The 21,895-nt window shown below is 63.9% G+C and overlaps 3 protein-coding genes across 7 annotated transcripts; 1 reads left to right on the plus strand and 2 right to left on the minus strand.

Moving 5' to 3' along the window:
- Positions 1-3,521: 3,521 nt before the first annotated feature.
- On the minus strand, positions 3,522-7,469 carry RFNG (RFNG O-fucosylpeptide 3-beta-N-acetylglucosaminyltransferase). The gene is made up of 8 exons (XM_032429661.1): positions 7,182-7,469; positions 6,597-6,645; positions 6,000-6,102; positions 5,718-5,871; positions 5,384-5,472; positions 5,121-5,286; positions 4,512-4,597; positions 3,522-4,424 (listed from the first exon to the last, which is right to left on the minus strand). The coding sequence occupies exons 1-8, from the start codon at positions 7,467-7,469 to the stop codon at positions 4,343-4,345; spliced, it is 1,017 nt and encodes a 338-aa protein (XP_032285552.1). The 3' UTR covers positions 3,522-4,342.
- Positions 7,470-7,587: 118 nt separating this feature from the next.
- Positions 7,588-12,890, plus strand: GPS1 (G protein pathway suppressor 1). 4 transcript variants are annotated; one of them, XM_032429664.1, is made up of 14 exons: positions 7,588-7,662; positions 8,458-8,550; positions 9,105-9,286; positions 9,809-9,973; positions 10,056-10,191; positions 10,292-10,369; positions 10,547-10,604; positions 11,063-11,148; positions 11,386-11,480; positions 11,669-11,774; positions 11,857-11,937; positions 12,024-12,161; positions 12,251-12,385; positions 12,474-12,886. In XM_032429664.1, the coding sequence occupies exons 1-14, from the start codon at positions 7,630-7,632 to the stop codon at positions 12,546-12,548; spliced, it is 1,461 nt and encodes a 486-aa protein (XP_032285555.1). In that variant the 5' UTR covers positions 7,588-7,629; the 3' UTR covers positions 12,549-12,886. The 4 variants fall into 4 exon arrangements, with proteins under 4 accessions (XP_032285555.1, XP_032285556.1, XP_032285554.1 ...); XM_032429665.1 differs by having other exon boundaries at positions 7,601-7,662; positions 10,544-10,604; positions 12,474-12,887; XM_032429663.1 differs by lacking the exon at positions 7,588-7,662 and adding an exon at positions 7,871-8,061 and having other exon boundaries at positions 12,474-12,890.
- Positions 12,891-13,017: 127 nt separating this feature from the next.
- Positions 13,018-19,303, minus strand: DUS1L (dihydrouridine synthase 1 like). 2 transcript variants are annotated; one of them, XM_032429666.1, is made up of 14 exons: positions 19,189-19,303; positions 18,257-18,503; positions 17,662-17,770; positions 17,021-17,071; positions 16,654-16,766; positions 16,048-16,130; positions 15,794-15,897; positions 15,434-15,578; positions 15,118-15,214; positions 14,947-15,035; positions 14,373-14,518; positions 14,021-14,058; positions 13,674-13,749; positions 13,188-13,576 (listed from the first exon to the last, which is right to left on the minus strand). In XM_032429666.1, the coding sequence occupies exons 2-14, from the start codon at positions 18,491-18,493 to the stop codon at positions 13,437-13,439; spliced, it is 1,428 nt and encodes a 475-aa protein (XP_032285557.1). In that variant the 5' UTR covers positions 18,494-18,503; positions 19,189-19,303; the 3' UTR covers positions 13,188-13,436. The 2 variants fall into 2 exon arrangements, with proteins under 2 accessions (XP_032285559.1, XP_032285557.1); XM_032429668.1 differs by lacking the exon at positions 13,674-13,749 and having other exon boundaries at positions 13,018-13,344.
- Between the last annotated feature and the right edge of the window lie 2,592 nt (positions 19,304-21,895).

Raw genomic sequence — 21,895 nt, forward strand, 5'->3', positions numbered from 1 at the left:
GCTCTGGGGACTTTACTGGGACCCCTGTGACGGTGCGTGTGTGCCCCTGTGTCTGGGCTCTGCTCCGGGGCCTCGGCCTCTGTGTGGGGCGTGCGTCAGCGCCGTGCTCTCTCCGTACTGTCGCTCCACGGTAGGTCTTGAGGTCCTTCAGCTTCGTTCTTTTCCAGGATTGCTCTTTAGACCCCACGTGCTAAGCATGTCCATATAAAGTTTAGATTCAGCTGGTCAACTTTTTTGTAATGTATTTGTCTGAGTTTGGTGCCAGAGTTATACTAGGCTCACAAAATGAGGGAAAATGTCGTCTTCTAGCCTATTTTCGGGAAGGCTTTGTGTAATGTTGATGTTACTCCTTCCTTGAATGTTTGACAGAATTTGCCAGTGAAACCACCTGATCCTGGGTATTTCTTTGTGGGAAGGCTTTTTGTTAATGCATTGAAATTATGTAATAAATATGGGCCCGCTCCAATTCTGAATCTCATCGTGGCTCACTTTCTAAACAACGTCTCTATTGAGACATCATTTGCATCAAAAAGTGTACGGAGTTGAAGGGTACAGTTCTGTGGTTTTTATTATATTCGCAGACTTGTGTAACCACCACGACTACCTGATCCCAGAACAGGGTTAATCCCTGTTATTCACGGTGGGACGAAGTCACCGCAAATACCGAGTTAGCTGAGGCTGAGCCACTGCTCTTAGACGAGATGCACGCGGGCGTCACGCACACACTTTACGTAGATAAGAACCCTGGGAATCGAGAAACAATTCATTCTGGCAGATTCTATTTGACAAAAGAGAAAACGAGGCTCAGAAGTGTTGTGTGAACTTGCCAGGAGTGGGGATTCGCACCTGAGCCTCGGGCCCCAGAACTGGAGCCATTTGCCCCCCATCCCCCCCCCACCTTCATCCTCAGGGCTCTGAGGCAGGGCCTCGCCTAGTTCCACCTCAGCTGGGGATGCACAAGTCTTCACCTGTCTTCAAATGACCAGGAAAGTAAGTACTATCTTAGGATTACAAACAGCTGTTATCAAGTGGGCCAATTTGCAAATACCCAAGCTTCCAATGGGGATCAAGGGTGTTTCATTGCCCCAGGAAAGCCCGCACCCATCAGCAGCTGCTCCCGTTCACCCCAAACACCACCCCCCCCAGCCTGCAGCAGCTGGCCTGCTCGGCGGGTCACCATCCCTCCAGCGCTAGCCTGGGGCCCAGCCCGCGGTGACACGGGGTGTCCTGATGCTTATTAAATACCCGTTCAAAAAATGTTAGACGGAGGTCCAAGGACACACAATTGAATTTTTAAACTTAATTTACAAAATTTTAACTTTTTCTGATGATACATCTACTGCATGTCCATTATAAGACATACTTTGTTATGTGTAAAATACCGTAAAGGGGAAAGAGAAAAATCCATTTTACCATTTTTTGCATTTTTCAGAGACAATTAAACATTTTGGCGTTTCTTTCCAGGCTTTTTTTTCTTCTCTGAAAAACAAAGGCACCGGCTGGTCTGGCAGACCACGCAGCTCAGGAAGCTGGCCAGTCCCACCTCCCCTTGGAGGGCACCGGGGGTCCGGGGACGATTTGTTCCTCCTGACCCGATGAGGGGGGTCTGGGCCTCTGAGGTGGTCCAGCCTAGAGCTCCAGGAGCCAGGGGAGGGGCAATTTGGGCCAATCTGTTGCTGTCCTGGGTCTATGCTCTGTGCACACAGGAGAGGCAGGTGGCCTGAGTGGGCTGGGGTCTGGGAGGTTCAGCCAGTGCCCCGGTCTTGGGGGACTGCTGCATGCTCCACGTCCGGGGGTGTGAGGGGGGAGCTCCTGAGCAGGGACCGTGCCTGGCAACCTGCCACGAACCCCTCCCAAGTGACCTGGGTCCTGTGCCAACTTGCTGCTTTGGGTCTAACAGCATCTCTTTCCGAGGACCCTGGCCGGCTTCTCCCTCCCCACCCTGGACTCCTGGAGCCCACATCTGTCCGTCCTCAGGCTCCATTCCCAGTCTGAGGTTCCAGCTGCCTCCGGTTCCCCTCTGACCCTCTACGCTGATGGTCCCCTGCAGCCCCCAGCTCGCCCGGTCTGCAGCGGCGTGCAGCTGGGACTGCCAGGGGCTCTCCACAGAAGACCCGAGCGGTGGGACCATGTGCCTGGGGACAGATGTTTGAAGCAAAGAGGAAAATTGCTCGTTGGGAAACTTCATAACCTGAGTCCAACAACACAAAACAGCTGTGCTGTGGCCAGTCCTACCTTGAGAAGGCCCAAGTAAGTGGACGTGAACTTAGACCCCAACCAGAGACGGAGAAATGGAAGAGGCTTGGCTCACAAACCCATGGCGAATCCAACCCTGGAGAGTGGGTTTAGAGAGCAGAGTGACTGTTTCATACCTGATGGTGTCTGAAACGGTAAGTCCGGTGTAGACAGAACAGAGGTAGAGTGGACGCGATTCTCCATCCTAGGGGCAATGCACACCGAACCACTCTTCTGGAGACACGTGGCCCTGAGAAGAGACCTGCTCACCGGTCCTCGGGCATAACCCACCACTCCTCCGCAGACGCTCCCTCTGCTGGTCAGCACGTCCCCTACCCCACCCCACCCTCCCAGGACAGTGCGTGCAGGCGCGGCCCAGGCTGAGGGGAGGGGTGTTAGGAAGGCTCAGGAAGGAGGGATAAGGGAACGCCCTTGTCTGCCACGGAGGGAGCATCGAGCACACCCACGTCCACAGGACGCAGGCTGTGGACCACACGGGGAGGCGCTGGCCCAGGGCTGAGATTGGGTGCCCCTTTCTGCCGTGGATCCCTTCACTGTTGCCGAGATATTTCTGCGGCCCGTGTCAAGAATGTGCCGTCCTCGAGGTGAGGTTTCAGGCTTGCTGAAATTCACCACTCCTTACGCTTGTTTGGACCCCCAGTATTCCTCTCCCAGCCCTGACTGTTGGCAGCCCCGGGCTCTGAAACCCATGACGCTCGACTCCAGGTGACCTTCGGATGTGTTTTCCTCCTGGTCGTGCACCGTCGAATCATGCACAGAAACCAGCCCATGCTGACTCCAAGCTGCTTATTTGGGCATTGCCTGCCTGCCCTACACACACACCATCCGCACACACCCCCACAGCTCACTCACGCACGGCCAGGCACACACTCACAGCCACACACGTACGCACACTCGTGCACAGCCAGACTCACGTCCACACACTCGTGCACAGCCAGGCACATACCCACACCCACACACACACACTACTTGTCTGGTGTGCTGAGAAAGCAAGCGTAACAGGAAGGCCACCCTCCCGGGACAGGTTTGCGCCATGTTCATCATTCGCCGCAGGACCCCTCTCCCAAACCCTGGCTATGTGCTGGGCTCACACCGAAGAGTCCCGTGGGCAGCTAAGGCTCGGCTAGCAGGGCTGTAAGGGATGCAGACTGGCCTGGATGGAGCCTCCCTGGGGCAGCAGCTGGAGGCCCGGCCAGGAGCTGAGCGGCCAGGTGCTGTCGGGTCGTCTAAGCCAGTGAGCCGAACAGAGTAACAATCAAGCCTTTATTCATTTCTGGCAATGACACAGCAGGGCGCAGAACCAAAGTGCTGAGTCCCCTCGTTCTCTCTCCTCCGTGGAAAGGCACAGTTAAGGTGGGTCAGCGGCTGGGCTGGGGCGCCACACTGTAGAGGGAGCCCCAAACAAAAGGGCCCTGCTCCTTTTTGGACTTGGCGGGGGGGGAGTACTAAGTGGTGGGTCAGAGTGAGGAAATAAGACCGTGGCCAAGGGGACCTGGTGAAGCGGCCTCCGGATGGAGATGCCCTGGCTCGGAGTAGGCTGTGCCCCGAGCCCCGCTGGCCAGAGGCCTGAGTCCTTACAGCAGCTCCCTCAGAGACCACGATGCTCTGGCCGGGCACCAAGCCTGGTGGGGGGACGGTGGCTCTTCCGCCCCAGGCCTGCAGGTGAAGCCTCTGCTCCCTGATGGCCAGCTGACGGATCCCGTGTGCGACCCTGGCCAGGAGCCCACTCAGGGAGCCCAGTCTACGGGGAACCCCCTCTCCAGCAGGGTGAGGAGGGCAGGATGGAGCCCTGGGAACCGGATGCCAGCCTCCTCCCAGGCCCCTAGGTCCTAGGGTGGACACCTTTTGCGTGGGGGCACACCTCGGGGGCTGGGCCGGGAGGACGAGCAGCATCTCCCCCTTCTGCCTTCCGGGGCAGCCTGCACGCTGCACAGCTGGACCCCTGGGTGGGGCAAGCAGCTCTCCCAGAGAGCCTGGCCAGGCCTGCAGGGAGCCCCCATCTCCCTGGACGTGGCTGTGGCCAGCTGGGAGAGCTGAGGCCTGGAGGGGTCAGCACGCTCCTGTTCCCTGGGCTGGGAACCCAGGGTCACCGAGAAACGAGGTCACTCTGCTTGTGCACAGGACACCAATCCGTGTCCGGGTAGAGAAGGCAATGGACAGACTTGAACCTGGGAAGGAAACGTGGAGGTCAGGCCTGCTGGGGTATAGGTGTTGTGGGGGGCTGGCGTCAGAGCCCCTCCCCACTGCCCACTCACCGTGTGGGGTCCTGCTGCAGGCTGAAGCCTCCGGCCACATTCACCACATTATGTGGGTTCTCCGGACCCCCGTAGCTCAAGGTGACCTGGGGGGGCATGTCACTCTCCCAGGACCCCCACACCCTCTGCCCGCCTCCGGAGTCAAACCAGGAGAGGCTGCTGTGCCTCCGGCTTCCGGGGCCCCCCAGGGCAGGACCGCCCCCTGCCCCCACCCCCAGGCCCCCGAGGGCAGGCTTGGGAACAACGTGGAAGCGCTGAGAAGCGCAGCCGACACGGGAGACACCTCAGGGGGGTGGCTGGTGCACATGCGGGGGCGCCCCTGCCCAAGCCGCCTGTCCCTCTCTGAGGCCGGCCCTGTGACCACAGTCCCCACCTCGGCGGCTGCCCTGGGCCCGTCGGCCTGGGAAAGCACGGAGGCTGCGCCTCACAGACGATCCCCCACGCCCAGGCCCCTGGGTCCCAGCGGGCCAAGCACAGGGTCTGCAGCAAGTTCGCTGCGGGGCTGGGAATGCCTCCCTGAGGCTGGTGATCTGGCCTGGGGTCTGGGCGAAGGGCCAGGCGCCTCGGGGCAGGTGGGGGCGAGGCCCCAGGAGCACCCAGGGGCCGTACCTGCTGCGGCACGGCGTCAGGCGGGAGCCTCTGCAGGTTCTCCAGGTGGGAATGGAAGAGCGAGCTAGGCAGCAGCCGAGCGCCCAGCAGCCCCTCCACGATGTAGCCCACGGTGCAGTCATCCGGCAGCCGCACCCGCTCGGCTGTGCTCATGAAGCTGCCCAGACTGGCGGGGGCCGGGGGAAGCGGGGCAGGGCCTCCTCAGTCCTCGGCACCACCACCCCGGGCCTCCCAGCCCAGGCAGCCGGCACCCCCATGCTCACCTGGCCCAGGGGCTCATCTTCAGCGCGAGGCCTCTGCTCAGGCAGAACCCGGCCCCCCCCGTAGCGAACCAGAACTTGACAGTGGTCACCTGGGGAGGAGAAAGGTGCCAGGCAGGGTGTCGTCCTCGAGCGGCCTCTCAGCGGCTCGCCACACAAGTGGCAGCAGTGCCCAGGGCACAAGAGGACGGGCTTCTGCGACCCGGTCCCCCGGGCCCAGCTCCTCCCACAGCACCTGAAGCGCCCCCAGCCCCGGGATGGGTCAGACCCCTGCCCCTGCGGCCCTTCCCGCCGGGTCTCCCCTCTCTCAGCCGCCGCTCCCCGGCTCAGCACTCACAGTGCCCCCTCCCTGGACTCTCTCGGAGGCCTCGATGGGGTGGTCCAGGCTGGGCCGCCCCAGGTACACGTCCTGACTGGGCGAGAAGCTGGATAGCAGCTGGAGCAGGCCTCTGGGGTTCACGTAGTTGTCATCATCCACGTGGCAGAACCACCTGGGGGCGGTGGGGAGCGCTCGCGAGTGAGGGGCTGGTGCTGGCAGCCTCCACCCCGGGCCCAGGTGTGCGGGCCCGGCCTCAGCCCTGGGCTCTCCCGGGGGCACCGGGGCGTGGCCACCACACACTTGCGTCTCGACTCGATGAACGTGTCGTACTCCACGGACATCTTGCAGCACAACGCCTGGCGAGTGTGCACGGCCGAGCAGTTGGTATTGATGACGTGGCTGCCTGCGGGTTGGAGAAACCAGGGAAGCGTGAGGGCCACCCCACGGCGATCAGGGCACAATGTGGCTGTCCGGAGGGCCTTGCCATCTCGCCCTGCTCAAAGCCCCCAGGCCTGGCCTCACTTGCTGAGCTTGTTGCTGACCCACAGGACCCAGACAGGTGACAACCATCTGGAATCCCACGAGTGCAAAGCCACCCCAGGGTTGAGGACACGTGCCTGAAGTGGGGCTGCCAGGAGGGAACGTCTTCAGGGACCGTGGCTCCAGCCTGAGGCCCTGGGAAGCCTGCCAGGGGCTGCGGGAGGCAGAGCCCGGCTGGCAGGGTGGGGCCCTGGCTGCTGGGCTGGTGGCAGGTGGGCATCCTGGCTCTACCAGCTATGTGACCCTGGGCAAGTGACTTAAGCCCTAGGCCTCTGTACACAGCAGGGAGACAGGTGTCACTGCACCAAAGCATACGTGAGGGGCCCTGGTGCACGCTGAGCTGGGCAGTGCGCTCACCTCCCTGGAGTTGTAGCTCAGGGTCATCCCCGTCCGTGAAGATGAATGTCTGGGGAGAAACAACCTGTGAGACCCCAGGTGGACCAGGATGCAGCCGCAGAGATGCCAGAGAGTGAGCTGAGCTTCAGAGCTGGAGCTTCGGGATGAGAAGAGGGTGCCCAGGACCGGCCTGGACCCTTGGGGTTGGGATGGGGGAGAGGGGAGGGTGGCGTCCCAGCGACTTCCTGCTACTGTCCCTGGCATCTCCTGGTGCGGCTGGGACCAGGCCTGCTCTCACGGGATGTCTGTGGGGTCCTGGTCCAGTGTCAGCTGAGAGAACCCACCCAGGTAGGAGGGGCGCCGGGCCTGGGTCCCCACAGACTCAGAGCAGGGGTCTGGCCATCACTCTGGAGACACAGCAGTGGATAGGGGGTCCCGGAGATGGGGTCCCTGGGGCAGCCCTTGCCGGGACGGGGGTGCCAGGGGTCGCGGACGTTTGCAGTCCGGGGTCGGGATCCTGGCTGGGGGATCCGGGGCATGGGGATCTCGGGGCCGGGGATCCTGGGGCAGGGGTGCCGAGATCGGGGATCCCGGGGCGAGGCCCACCTGTTGGCGGGCCCGGGAGATCCAGGTGCTCAGTAGCAGCCCCAGTCGTGGCCCGTGGTTCTTCTGGGTGGTCTTGACAGCGATGAAGACGTCGTCAGGCCGCAGGCGAGGGGCGGTGGCGGGTCGGGCGGGGGACGCCCGCCGGCCGGGGCCCGGAGTCGGAGCCGGGGCCGGGGCGGGGGCCGGCGCCGGCGCCGGCATGCGGGGCAGCGGCAGCAGCAGCAGCGCGGCCAGGGCCGCGGCCAGCGCGAGGCAGGCCCGGCACAGCGCCCCCCGCACGCGGCTCATGCGGCCGCGGGACCCGCGGGCACCGCCCGGGCCCAGGCCGCGCCGCGGCCCCTTTAAGAGCCGCCCCGCCCACCCGCCCGCCGCGACCCGGAAGCGCTGTCCCGGAAGTGGAGGGCGATGCCCCGGAAGTGGACGGCGCGCCGCGGCGGGGTGGGTGAAGATGCCGCTGCCGGTTCAGGTGTTTAACTTGCAGGTAACGAGCCGCGGCCGGCGGCCCCTCCGCGCCCTCCCCCGCCCCTGCTGCTACCCTCCCATCCCCGCCGCCGCCGGGCCGGAGCCGGGCCCCCGCGCGGCCTCCCCGCTCCCGCGCGGCCCGGCGGCCTCGCGCAGGGTCCCCGCCGTCGGCCCGGCAGGCCCGGCCCGGCGCTAACGCTCTTTCTCCCTTCGGCAGCAGGCCAGCTGTGTGTCAGGGTCGGGGGGTGCAGAGAGTCAGGCCAGAATGAGGGAGAGCCCGGCCCCCAGCTCGGCCTCCTCGTCAGTGACAGATGTGTACTGCACCCCTCACAGCAGTAGGTCAGACCTCTTCCTGCCGGGCACGGCCGGGGACTTCAGCCTGAGCGCCAGCCTGTCGGCCCGTACGCCGCTCTGTGAGGTACCTGCCAGGACAGGGGGCCCAGGAGCGAGCGAGCGCGGGGGGGCGCCCCGAGGAGACCCCTTCCCGCCGCCGCCGGGCCCTGTGGCCCCCGCTGCCGGGCGCTCCCGGTGGCTCGGACGAAGCTGCGTCAGGACGGCGGCTGGGCCGTGGAGGGACCGCTCCGGAGCCCGGCGGGGCATGTGGCGCCTGGGCGCTGTGCTCGGCAGCTGCCGGGCCGCGAGGGGCGGCGCTGGACACAGGCCGGGAGCAGGGCGGGGCAGGGACGGCAGGCGCCCCTGGACAGGATCCGCGGGGACGTGGCACCGTGGGCAGGCCCAAGTCGGGCACGGTGAGGGCTTCTCACCCTTCCTGGGCAGTCTGGTCCGAGTGCCAAGGTGCCCGCCTGTGTTGCAGGGGGCCGTGGAGCCCATGCAGATCGATGTGGACCCCCAGGAGGACCCGCAGAACGCACCCGATGTCAACTATGTGGTGGAGAACCCCACCCTGGTAAGGAACCCCCCGGCCGGGCCTGGGGCAGGCAGGAAGGCGCCAGGCCAGGCTCCCCACCCAGCCCGTGTTTTTCTCTGACCCAGAAACCTTGAGGCTGTTCAGTTGCCCCCTGGTGACGAGGGGTGGTAGTCCAGCCGGAGACCCTGCACCCCACTTCTCTCCCGCACACTAGAGCCCATGTGCAGCTTTCCTCAGACCGAGGTCGGGTCTTTCTTGGGGCCCAGCCTACGGAGCACTGCCTCCTGACTGCTCCGCCTGGGGACTGGCAGGCACGAGCGGTCCCATCTGGCTCTGGCCATCCATCCCCTCAGCCCCCGGGGCAGAGCTCTACCCTGGAGGCCTGTGCCCTGGCCCACCCCAGGTGGCCTTTGCCAGCACTGGAGAGCGGTCTGGTGCCCGTGTACCCAGTTGTTCTTGTTATCGGCATAGGGCCTCTCGGATACTGCAGGAGGGTCAGCATCTGGGTCCTGCTCCTGACTCACTTGCCAGGGCTTGGGATCTGGGGTCCCGCCTTGCACAGTCTCCATCCACTCCCCCCACCCCCACTTCAGGATCTGGAGCAGTACGCGGCCAGCTACAGTGGGCTAATGCGCATCGAACGACTGCAGTTCATTGCTGACCACTGCCCCCCGCTGCGGGTGGAGGCCCTGAAGATGGCCCTCTCCTTTGTGCAGAGGACCTTCAACGTGGACATGTATGAAGAGATCCACCGCAAGCTCTCGGAGGCCACCAGGTGAGACCGGGGGCTTGGCAGGAGGAGGCAGGGCCCTTGATGGGAGCAGACACTAGGGGCTGGGTGTGGTGTGTCCCCCTTGCGTCTGGCCTGTGCGGGGGCCTTTTCTGTGCTCCTGTGACGCCTGACACCATCCGCACGTGGGCGCTTAGTAGCATCACTGCCTCGATGTGGTGACCTGGCCTTCCTTGTTGAAAAGCCAGGAAGGGTGATAAATGGCAAAACGGGCTAGGTTCTCACCCAGTCCACCACATGCTGTCTGCGTCGTCCTGGCTTTTCTCTGTGTGCACGTGACGTGTAGTTCTTTTGACATCACGCGGAGTTTGTGGAGACAGCACCTTGCTTCTCTTCTCTTGCCATGGCTGCATGCACGACCCTTTTCCCGTTGGGCGTCCACACCAGGCCGGGGTCCCCGTGTTCCTGTGCTGGCTGGGTGCTCACTTGGCAGGGGCCGGGCAGGGGCCCCCTGGCGGCACCCATCTGCCTGCACCTCGGCCCCTGATGGCCCAGGCACTCCCTCAGGGAGCTGCAGAACGCACCTGACACCATCCCCGAGAGTGGCGTGGAGCCGCCGCCCCTCGACACAGCCTGGGTGGAGGCCACGCGGAAGAAGGCCTTGCTGAAGCTGGAGAAGCTGGACACGGACCTAAAGAACTACAAGGGCAACTCCATCAAGGAGAGTATCAGGTGCTGCTCACGGGAGACTGGGAGGCGGGCAGCGAGGCCCGCGTGGCCCTGGGTCCAGGTCCGCTCATGTCTGGGCCCACAGGCGCGGCCACGACGACCTTGGTGACCACTATCTGGACTGTGGGGACCTGAGCAATGCCCTCAAGTGTTACTCCCGGGCCCGGGACTACTGCACCAGCGCCAAGCATGTCATCAACATGTGCCTCAACGTCATCAAGGTGGGCCCTGCCTCGCCGGGTCGGGAGGGGATTAAGGGCAGCACTGCCCCTGAGCCAGGAGGGGGCGTCCCAGGCTGAATCCACCCCGCTCGCCCGCCAGGTCAGCGTCTACTTGCAGAACTGGTCTCACGTGCTGAGCTACGTCAGCAAGGCCGAGTCCACCCCGGAGATTGCCGAGGTAACGCCGGCTTCCCACCCTCTCTGCTTCCTCGGACCTTGTGCCAGGACTGTTGAGGCCCGGGCAGGCCTGGTCCAACCCGGTCTGCCCTTGTCCCTCTCAGGCTGGGGCAGGGCCCGGGGAAGGGCCAGGATGTGGAGGCCGGGGGCTCACGTGTCCCGCTTTCTCTTGCAGCAGCGTGGGGAGCGGGACAGCCAGACCCAGGCGATCCTCACCAAGCTCAAGTGTGCTGCAGGTGAGGTCTTGGGGCGGCAGGCCGCACAGCTGACCCCAGCCCTGGGGGTGGCCTGTGCATGCCGGAGGTCGGGTCCTCACAGCCAGGGTGGTGGGCCTTCGTCACAGCCGAGGAAACGTCCGAGCCCTGCACCCATGGCCCCAGGGGGTGCCTGCCAGGCTCCGGTCCTGGGCGGGGAGGCCAGCGTGCGGCCAGTGGCCGGGAGCTGAGGTGTGACTAACAGGTGGGCCCGGGAGTCCTTTGCAGGAGTAACCACCGCTGTGCACGGCTTCCCTGGGCCCTTGACTCGAGGAGAGTGCCCCGGTCAGTGCTCGCGGGGGTGGCCACAGCTGGACCAGACTCGCTGTCCCTGACGCTGAGCAGCAGCAGCTGGGGTGGGAGAGGTGAGGGTGGCTCTGGCAGCTTCCTCCGGGCACCGGGCTTCATCCTGGCTGCCTCCCCCCCCCCCCCCCCCTTAGGCCTGGCCGAGTTGGCCGCGCGCAAGTACAAGCAGGCTGCCAAGTGCTTCTTGCTGGCTTCGTTCGATCACTGTGATTTCCCCGAGGTGAGGGACAGGAGGGTGTCTGGGGACGAGCCCTTGCTGGGAAGCAGGGGGAGGGCTTGTGGGTTAGGCTCTTTATTGAGGGGTATCCCCTCCGTGGAGTCCTGCGGATTCTTTGGGTGGGTGGTGGGCAGGGCAGGGATGAGCCAGCCTTGTGTCTGGGCTTGCTTCCTCCTTGGATTCTGTCTCGACTGTCAGTGACCCCGGGGGTCTGGACCCAACTCTTTTCTTGCCTTTCAGCTGCTTTCTCCCAGCAACGTGGCCGTCTATGGTGGCCTGTGCGCCTTGGCCACTTTTGACCGGCAGGAGCTGCAGCGCAACGTCATCTCCAGCAGGTGGGTGGAGGGTGGGGTGCTCGCCCTGCAGCCTGTCCCTGTTGGGGGCCCTTTCTTTGGCCCTGCTCCCTCCCAGAAGCCTGAGGACTGGTGCTCTCCGGGCCTGTGGGGGGCTCCGGTTCCCCGCCTCCGGCCTTCAGGGCCTGTGGGCAGGCACAGGGCCGGCTCTGAGGGGTGTGCACCTGCAGCTCCTTCAAGTTGTTCCTGGAGCTGGAGCCGCAGGTTCGAGACATCATCTTCAAATTCTATGAGTCCAAGTACGCCTCGTGCCTAAAGATGCTGGATGAGATGAAGGTGAGGGACCTGCCTCCTCTGGGCGGGGGGGGTCAAGGCGGAAGGCGGGGGGCAGCGGTGCCTGACCGGGTCCCCTCACCAGGACAACCTGCTCTTGGACATGTACCTGGCCCCCCACGTCAGGACCCTGTACACCCAGATCCGCAACCGCGCCCTCATCCAGGTAGACGTGGGGGCACGAAGGCTGAGGCAGGGCACCGCGGGCGGGCCTGGGAGTCGCGGGAGGCCCACGTGCCCTCTGCCCTGCAGTATTTCAGCCCCTACGTGTCAGCGGACATGCACAAGATGGCCGCAGCCTTCAACACCACCGTGGCGGCGCTGGAGGACGAGCTGACGCAGCTCATCCTGGAGGGGCTCATCAACGCCCGCATCGACTCCCACAGCAAGGTGGCCAGGCCCGGGTCCAGGCCATGGGTGCAGGGAGGGGGCCCCTGCGCCCCGGTGAGCACCGCCGAGCCCCGTCCCTCCTGCCGCAGATCCTGTACGCCAGGGATGTGGATCAGCGCAGCACCACCTTTGAGAAGTCGCTGCTGATGGGGAAGGAGTTCCAGAGGCGGGCCAAAGCGACGATCCTGCGAGCAGCCGTGCTGCGCAACCAGGTTCACGTCAAGGTGAGGGCAGGGGCGGCCCCCGCGCGGGGCAGCAGCAGGGCGGGCACGCGCACGGTTCCTGGGCTGAGCAGCCGCGTCTCCACCCCAGTCCCCTCCCCGAGAAGGGAGCCAGGGGGAGCTGACGCCGGCCAACAGCCAGTCCCGGATGAGCACCAACATGTGAGGGCGCCCGTCGGCCTCCAGGACAGTCTGTGCGCCCCCCCCCTCGGACTCGGACACGCAGGCTCCCCATTGGTCGTGTGGCGCTTCTGGAGGTGCCCCCCCGTGCAGACCCCCCGCCGGGGCATCCACATCTGGCTTCTCGGGCCCCCTCCACCCTGTTGTGCCCTGTGGTGGGGGCCCTGGCGACGTGGGCTGCTGCTCAGGGCCCTTCCTGGAAGGAGACGCCTGCAGGACTCACCTGCCCCCCTTCCCCCTGCGCACCCCGGCGGCACGGACTCCCAGCCTCCCTGTTCTTGTGTCATTTGGGGTTGCAGACAAGTTCAACCTCAGTCCATTAAAGGGCAGCCTGAGAACACTCCCCCTCTGTCGTTCCTTCCTGCTAAGAGAGCTTCTGAGGCTCGTGTCTATGGGGTTAGGCTTTGGGGTTGGGGCTCCCCACCCCTCGTGCAGGCGGGGAGGAGGCTGAGCCAGCGCGCTGCCCTCCTTTAGGAAGGTTCCCGAGGCAGAGGGCTCCCACCCGTGGCTGCGTGTTTGGAGTCTTCGCTGGCCCTGACTCCACCCTCCCAACTCAGCCTTGCTCCGATGTTTCGCTGGGCCTGGGGCCTTCACATACCGTCTCCGGCTCTCTGAACATGCATCATCTTTGAAAGGGTTTATTCACTTTTGAACACACACGTTGCAAGGAGGGAGCAGGTCCAGCCTGGGAGCCTGCTCCCTGGTGCAGCATTTCCGGGCTCCCAGCGTCGGGCCGAGGGGAAGACCAGCTCATCCTTCCGTGTTGAGTAGCGGGAGATTCCCTGAGTAAAGGCATTTCCTTAAGTGGGACATGTTGAGGTCTCAGTAACAGTCCTGGGCCTGGTGGGGCGGTGCGTCGGGCTCCAGCGGCCCCTCAGGCCAGGGCACTGCCCACAGCCTCGGGGAGGCTGCCTGGCTCCCCAGATCCTGCTGGCTGAGGCTCCTGCAGCCGGGACTGGGCCCCCTTCCAGGCCAGAGACTTCTCCAGTTTGGTTTTAAACAGCAATCCGTGACCTGGCGGAGGAAGAAGGCAGTGGGGCTCAGGAGGGAGGGTCCCACTGCCCCCTGGGGGCCAGGGACTGGGGGTGCTGGTGGCAGCAGGTGCCCTCACCTGGGCAGTCGGCGGCCTCTCTGAAAGCCCGCTTCTTGCAGCAGCCCCGGCACAAGTTGAACACACATCGGTTTCCCTGAACCCGGGCAAACCAGGGCGCCTGTGGCTGGTGCCCCACTGCCTGAGCAGGCTCCCCAGAGCGCAGGCCTGGCCGGGAGCACCAGGGGGCTACACCCCAGCCCAGGGCCTGCCTTCCATGCTGTGAGGGGCTGTCTGAGGCGGGAAGCAGCCCCCTCCCTCGGGCTGCCCCCTCAACAGGCAGGGGAAGGACAGCCCCTGCAGGTCCTGGGCAGCGCCCGCGGGGACCCCCCCGCCCACCGCCTCTGGGGCAGCACGGCCACACTCACCTTTGGGTTTCCACACTGATCACACTTTGCGTATTTGGCTGAAAGAAGAACAGGAGCAGATGCGGGCTGAGCAGGTGAGCCCGCCCCCCACCTGCCGTCTCCACAGAGCCCCTGCCCACCGCGGCCAGCTGAGGACGCAGCGCGCAGGCCCCCACCGCTCACCGGGTGTTTGCCACTAGAAGAGCCTTCTCAGGAGGGTGGTCCCAAAGGCCACCTGTGCCTTCGAGCAGTGGCCGACGGAGCACGTGGCCGGCAGGGAAACAGCAGCCTGGCTCACGGCCGGCGCTTGCTACTGCCCGCCCACCTGCCCTGGGGAGCAGCTCCTGGGGCCCCGGCGGCGGGACCAGCTTACGCTTCAGCGAGGGATCGAAGGTCTTGTGGGGATTCCTCAGCTGCTTCTTCTGCTTGTTCTTGGATAGCACGTCTGTGCCGCCCTCCTCCTCCTCCAGGGCCCGCTTGCTGCGGGCACCCCCGTTCTCCTTGCTCCCTTCCCTGGGCCTGAAAGGGAAGGGCAGCGGGCAGAGCTTGGGGGCCCCCGCGAGAGGCGACCCGCTAGGGTGAGGACGTGCGTACAGCGCCCCAGCAGCTTGGCTCCTAGGCTGCCCAGGCCATGACTGGGCCTGAGTGGCCACACACGACAGCCCAGCCACAGCTGCGAGGACCCAGCGGGAACTCAGGGCTGTCCGCCGCTTGCCCCCAGGACAGATCCACCCAGGACCAGAAGCACTAAAGAGAATCACCTTATGGAAGAAAGACATAAAACCAAAGCACCCGCGGATGGGTGAGGGCAAAGCGGGCACCGCGGGACCCCCCACTGAGGCCGCAGAGAGCAGGCCAGGCTCCCACTGCGGCAGCGGCGGAGCGCCCCCTCCTCTGTGTGCACCCCGGCCCCCCACCCCCGGCCCGCGGGCTGGTGCAAAGCTCACCCTGGCCGTAAGTAGGGCTGGCAGATCCAGTGGAAGAAAGGCAAGCCGCCAGAGGGCTTCTCCCCCTCCTCCTGCCGGGATATATCCTCCTGCAAGAGCCCAGAGCGCCCCACGTCACGGAGCCCAGGCCCCCGCGCGCCACACGGCAGCCCCACCAGCCCCAACACCTGCCTGACAGCGCAGCTTCAGCTCCTGGTTCACAGCCGCGACACCTTCCAGGGTCTTCACTTTGGCGAGCTCCTCCCGGAGCTGCTGATGCACCTGCAGCCTGAGACCGAGGCGCCGTTGCTGAGCCCGCCTCCCGCCCCGCTCCCCAGGCCGAGCCCGAGCCCTGCACCCTGCACACGCACTCCGTCTCTTTCCTGACCCGGACCCGACTCGGGAGCAAGCTCTTCCGCTACACGTTTCCAGAAAGCTCCCTCTTAAATCCCCCAGTGCCCCAGCTAGGGCTCAGGCCCAACGGCATCTGCCTTGAGGAGCAACTCACGTGTGGTGCCACAGCTTGAAGAGGTGCGCCCGGACGTAGGACAGCGGGCAGCGGTAGTGCTGCACGATGTCCAGGTACTCCTCGGCCAGCTCCCACACGGCAGGGCTGCGGCCCTCAAACAGGGCGGGGTTGTGCAGGTTGCCCTCTGTGGGGTGTCGGGGGGAGGAGGGCTCAAGGCGGCAGGCGCTCACGTCCCCGGAGGGACGGCCCCCCCCACCGTGTCCAGCCAAGGGCAGCCGCTGGCCCGAGTGCTCAGGCCCATCAGGCAGACGAGGCGGGTGAGTGAGGCCAGCACGGGGCCCGGGGCGTCACGACGGGGCCCGGCGCCTCTGATGTCTACCAGCCGTGGTCCTGCCTCACCTGCACTCATGACTCCCTGGACTCCCGTGTCCTGGATGCAACGCTCCACGTCCCGCAGGCTCTGGATGTTCCCGTTGGCAAACACAGGGATGGCCACTGCCTGCCTGCCAGGAGCAGGCAGCAGACACTCAGGAGAGAGGGACCCTGTCCCTTCACTCCTGAGGACAGTGCTCCATCCCCCACACTCTGCCCGAGCAGGTGCTTCTCGTTCCCTGCCAGCCCGGGCCGCCGCGCCCCCCGCCATGCCCACTCACCGCACGGCCTTGATATGCTCCCAGGACGCAGTGCCCGACAAGGGCCCCTTCTGCTCCTTGGTGCGCCCGTGCACGGTCAGCAACTAGAACACAGCGGTGCACGGCTCCACCCTGCTCGTGGCCGCAGACCCCAAACCGAACCCCGGGCCTGGCTCACGCAGTGCCTTCCCCCCAGTCCCCTGGGTTGCAACTGGTGGGTTGCTGCCCAGGGCTCCCATGTCCCACGGATCCACCCAGCATGCAGAGCGGACAGGCCCAGCCCTGTTCATGGGCCAGTCTTCCTGGAAGTGGCAGCACCCCAGCTCCAAACGTGTCAGGGACGGGCGGGCGGACACCAACCCGACCTTGAGGCTGGGGGCAGGTGGGGAGAGGGCAGCTGAGGCCTGGCACCTCCCCCTGCCCAGTAGCAGCCTCCCTCTTGAGAACATGTGGCTCACCCACCCTCACCAGGCCTCGCCTCGTGGTCACCATGATGCCGGTCCACCCTGGGGAGTCAGCGCCTCAAGGGAGCTCCTGGGGGCAAGGACCCCTCCCCCCTGGTTCAGGGTGCAGGGGACACGAGGCAGGGGAGTAGTGCGCAGCCCTGCGAGCCCACAGGCCCCTCACCTGGCAGCCAGCTTTCTCCAGCATCTGGGCGTACTTCACGGTCTTGTCAATCTCCGGGAAGACTCGGATTTTGCACGTGACAGGGACAGAGAGTTTCTCGTGCGCCAGCAGAACTGTGGAAAAGGAGAGTCGGCTTCTGAGAAGCGTGCTGTTCACCTCAGGCAGGCCGTGGGGAAGCCCTCCTTGCGCAAGCTCCCATCTGCCAGGGCGCTGCAGGGGCCGGGCCAGGGCCAGAACACCTGCCTCCAGCACCCGCTGTCCGGCTCCAAGTTTCACAGCCCCCCCCCTGCAGCAGAGCCAGGACACGCCGGCCACCGGCTCAGGGTTCCTTCACCAACCACGACCCCGCAGCACGCAGCCAACTCACTCATTCTCTGCAGCAGGTCCCACTCCTCCTGCAGGAAGGCACCGTAGTGACCTGCAAAAGACCAGCATGGCCCTCGGCACCCATTCTCCTCCCGCGTCTACCCAGGGCACGAGCCCCCTGCCAAGCCAGTCCCGAGGGGCAGCAGGAACAGTCACTGGGTTGAGCAGTTTCTCAGCATCACATGTGGGGGCTGTGTGCCCAGCTGCCGGAGCTCAAGGGCACCGAACGCAACGCCCAACCTGCACAGCATCTGACCAACCAGCAACCCCTCAGACTCAGTGAAGAACAAAGTCTGAGCCCCAGACGGGGTGGGAACGATCCTAACCCCTGAACTGCACACTTAGCAGCGTACAGCCGCAGGGGGAGGGTGATGGGGGTCCTCCTTCCTGCAAAGCGCGTTTACCCACAGGGAGCCCGATGGCTCCCTGGGCACTAAGGGGAGTGCCGAGCCTCTGAGAGCCAGCAGAACCCTGTCCCTCCAGAGAGAGGAGCAAAGAAAGGGCTGGGACGCCACCCGGAGCAGCGCCAGGCCCTCCCCTGGTTGCATCCACACCCTGGCCTCTAGCCGGGTACCCTGTGGGTTCAGGGCCTTGCCCCCGCCCAAAGCAGTGCTCAATACAGTGACCCGGAGCTGAACTCACCTCGCTTGGCTATCATCTGCGGGCAACCCAAATTCAGGTCGATGGCATCACAGTAATCCTGAGCCAGGAGAGCCGCCTGGACAAACACCTCTGGGTCATTGGCACAGAACTGGGAAAGACACAGAAGGTGCCATGAGCCCGAGCCAGGCCCTGGTGCCTCAGCTCCCCAGACCCACAGGGGGTCCCCGGGGCTGACTGCAGGATGGCATTCTGTCCTCAACATTTATAGCAGGACATGTGCGCACACCACAAGGAGGGGGAATCACTGATTCACGTTTGTCCCGACTGTAAACAGAAAGCTGGCATCACTGACTTTAACTAGAGAGCAAAGTGTTCTTTCCGATCATCTGGTAACGAGAGAACACGTGGCAGACAGCAGGCAGGCAATGGGGTGGGGGGGCTGCGAATCTTCCCCAGTGCCCAAGGCAACCCCTCATCCAAACTGAGCCAGCTCCGGGGGAAGGGATAGATCTCTGGGAGACCAGCAGCAGGGGCCCCTGGCAGTCTGCTGCTTCATCACAGCAACCCCCCCCAACCGGGAAGCTGTTTCTGGAAAGATGCTCCACCTGGTGTTCCCGGCCAGGCCCCTGCCCACCTGCACAATGAGAGGCCGGTCCTCGGGGCACACTTCGCAGTACAGGTTCTCCTTCCGATAGTTGGCATCGCGGACGAAGACCTGGGCGTGTAGCATGGGGGTGTAGCAGAGCTGGGCCCCGTGTCGGCGGCTCAGCAGCCTCCAGGCCAGCTCACTCTGGTCCACCATGGGCGCCACCACGTGGCGAGCCCCCCCCAGGGTGCGGCTCCAGAACTCGAAGCCCTGCAGCTTTGGCATCGCCTCCACGCTGAAGGGGGAGACCAAGGGCTCAGCCACTGGTGGCCGCAGCGGCGGGGCGTCCACGCAAGCGTAGGATCGAAGCCAGAGGAAGCGCTACCCTCCTCGAGGCCGCTCCAGGGCAGCCTGATGGCCACAGACAGGAACATCAGGGTGACACCTGCCGCAGGCCCAGAACCATCACCTTCCAGTGGAGGCTGTCACCCCTTGCTCCCTAGCGAGCCAAGGAAGGAGGGAATGCGCTGTCCTAGTCCTAGTCCCGCTCACTCTGCGGCTCCGTCTCCCTCGGGACACCTCGGTCAGGGAGGACCGCCGGGCCGCCTCCTGTGCACAGGAGACGTGTGCACAGACTCTTCCCTGGCTTGTCCCACCGGCGCTGGCAGATGCCCTCGCTGGACCCGCCCTTCCCTACGGGCAACTAGCCAGCGGAACCCCGCAGAGACAGCGGGCTCCCAGGGGCAGTCCCCGGAGCGTCAGTCTCCGGAGGGGCGCGCACCGCGCTCTGCGATCACCGAGCCATGTCACGGGCCTGGCCACTGACCGAGCGCGCACCTGGGGGCCTGGCACTTCCGGAGACCCTGAGGTCCCACGGGAAAGTCCCCGAAGCGGCCGGAGCACGAGCGCGCGGGGCGCTGTCACCGTCGCTGCCGCCTCGCGCTGGCGGGGCCGCCGGGCCGGACCCACAGGACACCTACCTGCGCCCAGGCCCGGGCTCCTCCCGGACCGCCGCCGGGCCTCTGGGAGCCAGGGCGCGGCGGGGGCTCCCTCGGTGACCGCAGGCCGCCACGCCGGGGCCGCCGCCCGGCCCAGGGCTCCGCGCCGAGGCCGCCGGAAGGTGCCTCCGCCAGGGCGGTCCGGGCGGCCCGCGGTGCGGCGGGAAACGCGTCCCCGGGAAACCGCGCCCGGCCGCGGAGGTGCCCCGCCCCGCGAGGTCGGAGGTCAGAGGCCAGAGGTCGGCCGGGCCCCGCCACAGCGCGCTCGGGCGGGGGAGGGTGACGCGTCGACCGCGGGCGCCGAGGCCCGGGCCGGCCGGCGCCCGCTTTCCACTCTGAGCTCCTGCCTCTGTCTCCTAAAAGGGCCGCAAGTCCCCCCCCACCGCCTCGGCCCAGCACTCAGAAGCCTCAGGGAGCCCCCCACAGGCCGGAAGTGCTGCTGTCCGCGAGGCCACACCCCTGCACTTCCGGGGCCCGGCCAGGCCCTGGTGCACGCAAGGCTAACCCGCTTGAAAGTGAGCGCGCACGCGCAGAGCTCTCCCCGCCGCGGGGACTGGCGCAGGCGCACCCGGGAGTTCGGGGTCGTCGGGGCAGGAGCGACCGGCAGGAGTAGCTGCGATGGCGTTGCCCGAAACCCGTTCCCCTTTCCTGAAGGAGCCTTTTGGTCTCACCTTTCCCCTGCTCAGCGAGGCACCCGACCCCCTGCCTCTGCCTGCTGCGCGAGCCCCTGCTCGGCGCCTCGGAGTGCACGCGCCCTTGGTTTAATTCGCAGGCCCCTGCGCACCAACCCGACAGGGTGGAGGGACGGAAGCTAGGCGTTCCATCCTTAGATATTGCAGCATCTTCAAAGGACAAGGATTAAAACAAGAAGAATATCAAACATGAGAGATATGTTAACACACTTGAAAAATAACCACCATACCAAATATCTCTCCTGTGTCTGCCCGGGGAGCCAGTGCTGGAATGCCCCTGGTCTGAGCTGAGAGCTGCTGTAAGTGGGAAACACACCAGATTTCAGAGGCTTAGAAAGAAGTGTAGGCATTCATAATTTTAAAAATATTGGTTACCTGTTGAAATGATACTATTTCTTATATTGACTTAGATTAAATACATTATTAAAATTAATGCCATGGAGGCATGCCTGGGTGGCTCATTCGATTGAGCGGTCCACTCTTGGTTTCCGCTCAGGTCAGGTCATGATCTCAGGGTCGTGGGATGGAGCCCTTCGTCGGGCCCTGCACTCAGCAGGGAGTCTCCTTGGAATTCTCTCTCTTCCTCTCTCTGCCCCTTCCCTCCCACTGGCCTAAAATAAGTAAATAAATCTTTTGAAAACACACAAAAACCCAAAATTAATGTCATGCGTTTTTGTTTTTTTTTTTATGGTGACTAGAAAATTTAAAATTACGTATGTGGGCAGGATTTCTGGAATAGCAGATTGAGTTTTCCAAAACCCTTCCCCAAAAAGCAATGTTAAAACAGGACAAATTGTTAAAAGCAACCATTCCAGGACTCTTTTTTTTTTTTTTTTTTTAAAGATTTTATTTATTTGACAGACAGAGAGCACAAGCAGGGGGAGCAGCAGAGGGAGAGGGAGAAGCAGAGTCCCCACTGAGCAGGGAGCCCGATGCAGGACTCGATCCCAGGACCCCGAAATCATGACCTGAGCCGAAGGCAGACGCTTAACCGACTGAGCCACCCAGGCACCCCCCCATTCCAGGACTCTTGACCAAAGGCATACAACATTTGAGAGCACTTTGAAAAAAATTACTGAACATCAGGTGGGCCTGGCTGGTTCAGTCAGTGGAGTCAGGGGCCAGGTGTGACTCTTGATCTCAGGGTTGTGGGTTTGAGCCCCAAGTTGACTGTAGAAATTACTCAAAAATAAAATCTTAAAAAAGAAAGAAAGAAAGAAAGAAAGAAGGGGCGCCTGGGGGGCTCAGTCATTGAGCGTCTGCGTTCAGCTCCGGTCATGATCCCAGGGTCCTGGGATCGAGCCCCGCGTCGGGCTCCCTGCTCAGCAGGAAGCCTGCTTCTCCCTCTCCCTCTGACCTCCCCCTGCTTGTGCTGTCTCTCTCTCTCTCTGTCAAATAAATAAGTCTTAAAAAAGGAAAAAAGTAAGAACAGTGGCAGTCTGTAGAGTTTCAGGAGGGGGCTACTTTCCTTTCCTCCCACCCTGTGGTAATTTCACCAGAGTCAGGCAGGCCTCCAGGACCTGACACTGGGGGTGCTGGCCTGATCAGAAAGCCCCACAGGGTGTTTGTCGGGAAAGTTGCCATCATGGTGGCAGACAGCTAGCCGGAGACCCACACCTCAGCTGCCGGAGGCCTTGAGACTGGTTGAAGCAAAGACAGTCCAGCCGGAAATTGAACAAGGAAAGTCAGTCAATAAAATAGCCGCAGTTGGGCCCTGATAGCCCCCAGCTGTCCCCGTAGCCTGCAAGGCTGTCTGTGCTCAGGCGGGACCAAGCCTGTAAACTCAGCTCTGTACTCTCCTCCGGCCGCATATGAGGCTTTGCACAAGCAAAAGGAAAAACCACGGCTGAACTGTAAGCTGCTTGAACTTTGAGTGCATCCCCAACCTACGCACACAACGTCAGCAAAGGACGGAGTCCTTACTTGTTCAAGATACTTAAGCGTAACCTCTAACCAGTAATTGACTGTCATTAAACTATACCGACCCAGGGAAGCCT

Source organism: Phoca vitulina, unplaced genomic scaffold (assembly GCF_004348235.1).
Source record: "Phoca vitulina isolate PV1807 unplaced genomic scaffold, GSC_HSeal_1.0 scaffold41, whole genome shotgun sequence".
In the NCBI taxonomy this organism is placed as follows: domain Eukaryota; kingdom Metazoa; phylum Chordata; class Mammalia; order Carnivora; family Phocidae; genus Phoca; species Phoca vitulina.